The sequence below is a fragment of the Eurypyga helias genome, unplaced genomic scaffold (assembly GCF_000690775.1).
Source record: "Eurypyga helias isolate BGI_N326 unplaced genomic scaffold, ASM69077v1 scaffold11338, whole genome shotgun sequence".
Lineage (NCBI taxonomy): Eukaryota > Metazoa > Chordata > Aves > Eurypygiformes > Eurypygidae > Eurypyga > Eurypyga helias.
This window is the reverse complement of record NW_010266547.1, coordinates 81,724-88,807: the sequence shown is the minus strand read 5'-3', so window position 1 is coordinate 88,807 and position 7,084 is coordinate 81,724. Positions and strand designations below refer to the sequence as shown.

The window sequence follows — 7,084 nt, the reverse complement described above, 5'->3', positions numbered from 1 at the left end:
TGAAAGCAGAGTCAGCTGTGAGATCAGAATAGGTTGCTCCAAACTTCATCCAGTCAGGTCTTGAAAACTTCCGAGGATGGAGACTCAGAAACCTCTCTGTGCAAACTGTTCCACTGTTGTCATGGTGGAAAACACACTCCCCTTAGAAAGATGTATCATGGTAAGATTCTTAAGAGTCAAGAAAAATCAGAATTAAAATAAATTAGAATGAACTGGCTCTTGGAAGGTAACAATTATATGTAAAAATTATGAGCATTATCTTTTATTTATAATACCGTAGCTGCCAGAGAATTGGATGAGCAGCTTGTTTTGATGGCAACTTTGCAAATGTGAAAATATAGGCTCTACCTCAAGAATATTAATACAAACCCATGTGGTTTATAATGACTTTTCTCTCAGTTCTCTTGATCATGCTTATGTCTGTAGCTCTGCTGAAATTATTTAAATGTTTTTCATGAGTAAAGTAAGGGATGTTTTCAGTGAATAAGGTAAGTAATCTTGATATAAGAATGAAATTTTTTACACTGAGAACAATCAATCACTGGAACAATTTCCCTGGGGACATGGTAGAGTCCTCATCAGGGGAGGTTTCCAAGACACTATTGGGTAGGGGGCTAGGTAATCTCATCTAGGCTTCCATTGCCATGAAAGATTGGACCGGATGAGTTTTTTGAGGTCCCTTCCAACCTGGGCTGTTCTGTGAGGTGTTTTATGCTGGTGAAAGTAATAAAAAACCCCAAATAACCCATGTAATCAAAAAAGATGGAAGTAGTCCGAGATGCAGGAATGAATGAAAAAGATGCAAAAATAGTGCAGTATTCGACAGGGTTAGGTTTTTAATACTGCGTTTTAGTTGTATCATATGTTAACAAAACTGGGAAGTAATTAGACTGCTACTGATAATCTTGTTTTATTCCACATGGTGTCATCACATTTCAGGGACTATTTTAATGAACTTGAAGTGTGGTGGTGAAATAGGCTCCAGGATGTAACAGACATACCGCCAAGTACGTGAGACCGCTGTCCCTCTCCACTGCCCCAAAACAACTGTCTCTGTGAGCTGTTAAGGGAAAGTCAACACATTTTTGCAGACTGTATTTGTATGCATCACTGGGTTGGGTTTTTTTTGTTTGTGGTTTTTTTTTTTTTTTCTCATTCCTTAATTCTCTTGCACCACCTTTGCTGCATATGAGAGCAGATTGACTTGAGAGGAGTAATTAACAAGAGCTTCATTACAGATGCTCGTGTGTGCTGTGTTACTGTATTCCATTTGCTAGAAAGAGAGCAGGATGATAATTAAGAAAGGAGGCCTCTTGCAGTGGCTATTTTATAGCAGTCAACTGATGTGAGGAAAACTGTTACCAGTCACCCTTGTGCAGCTTACCCCAGATCTCTTTTGAAGTAGTATAGAGCAGATATACATACAAGGAGGTGTATTTGTAACATTATTAGCCTATTAGTTTTTTTACAAAATGTTACAAAACAACTAACTGAGAGACTAAATGCATAGTCTTACTTCAGGCTGACTGCTGCTTACAGGGAAGAGCAGTCCCTTTGGCTGGAATGGGTCAACTCAGGTAAAGAGCGTTCAGTGTGGCAAAAGCCATGCTAAAGGTAAAATTGCTTTATTACTTTGAAGATTAATCACCACAGACATCTGAGTTCTAGGATGGAAAGATTACAGAGTTTTAGCCTTATCACTACCTGTAGGGAATCGTAACAAATAATTATATATATAAGACAGAATTAAGGATAAATCCACTAATTAGAAGGCTGTATTGCTGTCTCTGCTAGATGCAAAGGAATTGAAGAGTTGGACATTTTCTCCTTAGGAAATTTTTGTGATAAAAAGAGGGAAAAAAATGTTAACTTACTAAAAACAGCTTGAAAATTCTCAGTTTGTGGAGATGGAACCTCCTGAATCTCAGTAATTTTCATAGCTACTTGCTTAAAAACAATTAACTCATGCAAAGTAATAAATTTTTGGTTAGGGGAAAGCCAATCAGGTACTCACAGGGATAGATTCCCCCCCGGTTTCCTTATGAGTTGTGAGAATTGGTAATCAAAATGAAGAATTGTGTCTGTTAGAGCTCTGTACAGGGAATGTGTTACAGGCAAGATGAGGTGGCAGCTCTATGTCATGTAATACAGTTACTGATCTTAGATAGGTGTGAGTGCACATATATATCCAGGGCTGGTGTAATACAAAATGGATATTTATAGAGTTGTAGAAATATAAATGGGTTGCATATGGTTTGTAGTACTGGTTTCAGAAGAATGTCTTTTTGAAACTGTCAGGTTGTAGCTCACCCAGAACCAAGCTTTAGATTGGAGAAATTAATTTAGTTTTTAGGATTTAGGTGTAATCTGGATTCCTCTAGAAGTGAACTAGCAGTAACGGAAGCTTGAAACCTGAATAAAGTCTTTGGCAGTTTTGAAGGTCCAAATAAGTTCATTCTCAATGCCCGAGGCTGCAGTGTAACTGATTTTACCAGTGTATTTCATCTGTGACAAAGTCCTCTTGAAAAATTGACGAGTTCATTTTTTAATACAACGAATTATACTTTATATTATCTTCTGGAATTTCAGCTAGAAATACTGCATCAAAGACACATCAAGAAGTATTTTTGGCAGATCATGATCTGCTACCAAGACCTACAGCAAACTGCACAAGACCTGGTGGATTCACTGTTAAAATCATAATATTAAATTTTCTTTACTAACAACTTAATGATATAATTTTAATTACACTTGCATTCCAAGTGCAGCTGCTCTAAGAAAAAAACCTTTGGAAGTCTGAGCTTCAGTTGACCTAAAAGTAGATTATTGCCTCAGTGTTGGAGAGATGCCCTCACCTTGTTCTTTCTGAATTAGTCTATTATTCTTTAAACTGTACTTCTTTCTGAAAAATTGCAGAAAGCTTATTGTTTCTGAAAATCAAGTCATGGGTTTCCATTATATTTTAAAATGTTTTGACTAAATTTTTTTTTTAGAAAGCAATGTATTGCATTGAACTGTGGGAGATTTCCGATTCATGCTTGCTTCATTAGATCTTTTCTGTTGCCTGTCAAACCTGTGGTGATCAGTTATTTTGCTTTATAGATCAGTTATATTCTAGTGATGTAGTACATATTTACTGGGAAGCTCTTACACTAACTCATGTAGAAATGGCAGTAAAATGAGCACACAATCTTCCAGAGGTGCTGGAGGCGTTAATAAGTGGTATTGGTGGCATATGCTGTGTGGAGAGCTGTTCAGCATGGGTGTCGCTGGACAGAGTACCCTCATGTCTTAGCAAGAAGATTCCAGTGTTCGGGAATATGAGGGCATTAGGTGGACCACGAGTTGCTGCAGAGTGAATTGCTGACAGGGATCATGGGGGACCTGGAGATTGAGGAACATTTATTACACTATAGTGATTCCAGGCCAGGGGTATCTGTAAAATCTTCACTAGGTTTTCAGCCAAACCTCACTTCTGTATCACTCCTCTTTCATTAATTTTTATGGGTACTTCTGAGTTGACTTGAAGTTGTTTAGAAACGGCAGTTGGCTCATCTAATTTAATTGAATGTTACTAATGAAATTGCATTTGCCAACAACCTTGGCACTCACACCCTCCGTGTGCAGTTGGAAACACCATTTAGTTACAAAGCAGTTGAGTAATTGTTAGCAGATGGAAGTTAGCAGGCCTGTATTAAAGTTTTCGTCATCTAATGGTTTGAAAATAAAGTAAGCTTACAGTAACCAATTACAGTTTGTTTATTATGTACTACAGTTAAAATTTCAGATTAATTTTTGGAGGCTTCTGATTTTGTGCGTTTGTAGCTGAATGATGTGTGTTTTGCGGTCTAGAGAGAAATTATTTTTCTGGCAAATGAGATTGAAAGAGACACCATGCAGTGCTTTGGTTCTAGTGGCTTTGCAGATAAATTGATAACGCAAGAAGACAAGAAACATGTATTTTTGCACTTAAAGGACTATGTCATGACTGATGAATTTTGCATGGCTATGGATTCCAAAAGCCAGCCTATAAAGGAGAAGCTAGGCCTGCTAAATATGCTGACTGAATGCTGATTCAAACCTCAGACTGTATTTCTGCCTGCTATTAATACCCTTGTCACTGTTATTAACATCTTCCTTTTTTCTTCCTACTTCTAGCTATTTTTGGTTAAGTATGTGTATGGGAATTCTTTTGACACAGTAAAACTGATCTGGGGAATAAGAGCAGCAGGTCAGGATTGCTGTAGTCATTACTTATCCGCTGGCATGGGCAAAGATGCAAAACATTTGCTATTAGGCTTGAAGGGTTGGAGAGTTTACAGAGAGAACTCCAAACCCCAACATATGTGAGAACCGACTCCAGCCAGAGGCCAGGGCATGTGCTGGTTCCCTGGACACACACACACAGATTCACACCAGCAAGGCTCCTGTCAAGCCCTTAGGGAATGTTTGCCTGTCTTCCTCAGAAGCTGTGTGCCGGAAATAGGTGTGCTAAGGGAAAGCGATGATGCGTCACTGTCTGCTCTTGCCCATACCCTTGGTGTTCAACAATACGTCTTTGCACAAGGAATTCTAATCTGTTATTTCCAGCTCACAGATTTGTGGCTATGTTGGTTTAGTCCTGCTGGGAATGATAGAAAAGCCAACTAAAACCAGCACAGTCAAGCTGTCACTGGCTTAGCAAATGGCTTAGATGAGCCAGCCAACTTTTGTAGACCAGGTCTGTGTTTAAGTTACCTAATGCCTGTGTTTGTTCCGGGTAAATGAGCAGAACTTTTAGTATCTGTTTATGCACCTCTTCCAAAAAACTAAAATAATCATTACAACAGGATCTATTGTGAAGGATTGTGCAGTGATCCTGTGAGTTTCTCTATCACAGACTATGGGCCAGATTTTTGCTCCTGTATTTGAGTCTAGGGGAAGAACTCTAGAGTAATCAGACTGTCTCAAGCCTTTTCTGCCTACTTTTCACAATGGGTTATGTTTAAGAAGAGTGAGGGCTTTGTTGCAATTTACTACAAAGGAGTTAAACATCTCTCTTAAAAGAGGTGTAGCAGAGTTTAGCCTACCCAAGATGAGTACCTCATCTACAATACCACTCTGGTACTAGGGAGGATGCTAGCCCCTGCGTTGTCTGTACTCCTCTGTAGAAGGGCAGCCCCTTTATTGAGAACTTGTCTGTTGGATTATGTGGACCGTCCACAGCGTGATTTAGTGTTGCTCATGTTGAGGAATAGAACAACCAGTCACTCACCTGCCCCACCACTGCAGCTGCATCTCCTGGCCTAGGCAGAGCAATGCTAGTTCAGCTGCTGTCTCTCGATTGAGCCTGATGTGAGTATTACATGTGCTGCCAACCACAGATGGCCTGATGTCGGAGTTGTTGAAAACAGGAGTGTGCTACTGGAATAATTATAGCATCCATAAACTGAGCTAACAGACAGCTACCAAATGGTGAATAACAAACAAAGGAAATTCACCTTCTGAGGAAAAGGTGTTTATAGATATCACTTCTTAATTATTTCATGCTTTAAACATTAAAATTGCTCTTATATCTGTCTATAGTAACTGAATTCTATATGAAGAGCTATTAGTAAAATGGAGTTATGGATATATCAATACTGTAGTAGACTGGCTATTATTGTTTGTGTAGAGGAAATGAAAACCTTATATCCTGAAGTATTTCACAGCAAGACAAACTCCATCGGAGAGTAGTATGGGTCTGTATGTTTGAACAATAGCGAGAGTCTCTCTATTAATGTGAAGTTCTGGGTATGCATTATTTCCTTTGTAAACCTTATTGTGCCTGTGTCCTATACAAAACTTAATTATTCTCTAGTAATTATTCTCTGTTACTTTATCTCCTATTCATTAACCCATTTGTTTGCTTTTTATAAGACTGGATTGTAGATTCTGCAGGGCAGGAATAGAGAGTGTAATTCTGCACAGCATCTAATCTGATGAGACTCTGATCCTTATTTAGGTATGAGACCCTTGGACAGTCTACAGGGTGATGCACCTAACTTGCTGATACATATATGTATTTTTAATATCTGCATTTAAAATCTTTTTTCTTGGAGATTTGGGGAGGAAACAGATGTTTCAGGTTGTTATGCTACTGGCCAGGTTTACCAAACATCTGTCCTGGTTTGGTGAAGAGAATGAAGTTCCCTTGATTATTTGTAATGCCAGATCCTAGCAAAACAAACAGAGAGAAAAAGACCTCTGGAGGACTGCCTGATAAATCATCAGGAGCCAGAGAGACGGGTCTTTCACTCTGAAACAGCATCTGGTCTGCCTTTTCTTCTCACATGTAATGCAGCTTTTAAGAACTGGACATTTCTTTTCATTCTCCTCTTTAGTTCAAGTCTCTATGTTTAGCTTCTTAAGATTCTTATTACTAATTTATTATTCTGTTGTGTGTTATCCTTCAGCAGTGGGAGAGCTGACAACTCCAAATATCTTCTTACCATGTCTTTTTATTTTTCTCCTTTTTTTCCCAGAGCTTGTGTTATCTTGGGTGTCATATTCCTCCTGTCATCTCTATGTATTGTGATCAAAGCCATCCATGATCTTGCGAAGAAGGTGCTTCCAGAAGTGGTAAGGTGATTCATGTTCTTTAAAATGTTCTCTTTATTCCTTACACTGCCAGTGAGACTGAGGAAGGCCAGTGTTTCCTTTCAACAATCCTCGTTGAACACGGCAAAGCTATGGCAGGTGCATATCCTGCCTGGTTGCGCATACCCGTCCTGGTCTTCGAGCAATACTTTTTCCTTATGTGGTGGAGTCTAGTCTTTATGGGGTTTTATAGACTTGACCCTGTCTTTTCTTCTTCATGGTTACCTTTATGGGCCAAATCTTTTCAGCATAATCACTTAAAGCTTTTATACAGGACTGTAAGACTTCACTTACAGAGAGAAGGTCTGTCTGGGCTTAATGAAAATGGCAGAATTTTATAAGGAGAATGTTTCCACGCTTTGCTACTCCAGTGGCTTCAGTATTTTATTTTTAATGTGGAAAAAATATATTTTTGGATTGTATTTTTTTGTTTTCCAGCTCTTGCCTCCAATTCCAGAGCCATGTA

The 7,084-nt window shown here is 38.8% G+C and overlaps 1 protein-coding gene across 1 annotated transcript in view; it reads left to right on the top strand.

The window, feature by feature from the left end:
- Nucleotides 1–7,084, top strand: part of TMEM163 (transmembrane protein 163) — a gene marked incomplete at its 5' end in the record, with an annotated part of 40,648 nt that overhangs the window by 12,793 nt on the left and 20,771 nt on the right. The window contains one exon of the mRNA XM_010157149.1: nt 6,504–6,600. Coding sequence (XP_010155451.1) covers nt 6,504–6,600 — 97 coding nt within the window. The remainder of the gene's footprint in view (nt 1–6,503; nt 6,601–7,084) is intronic.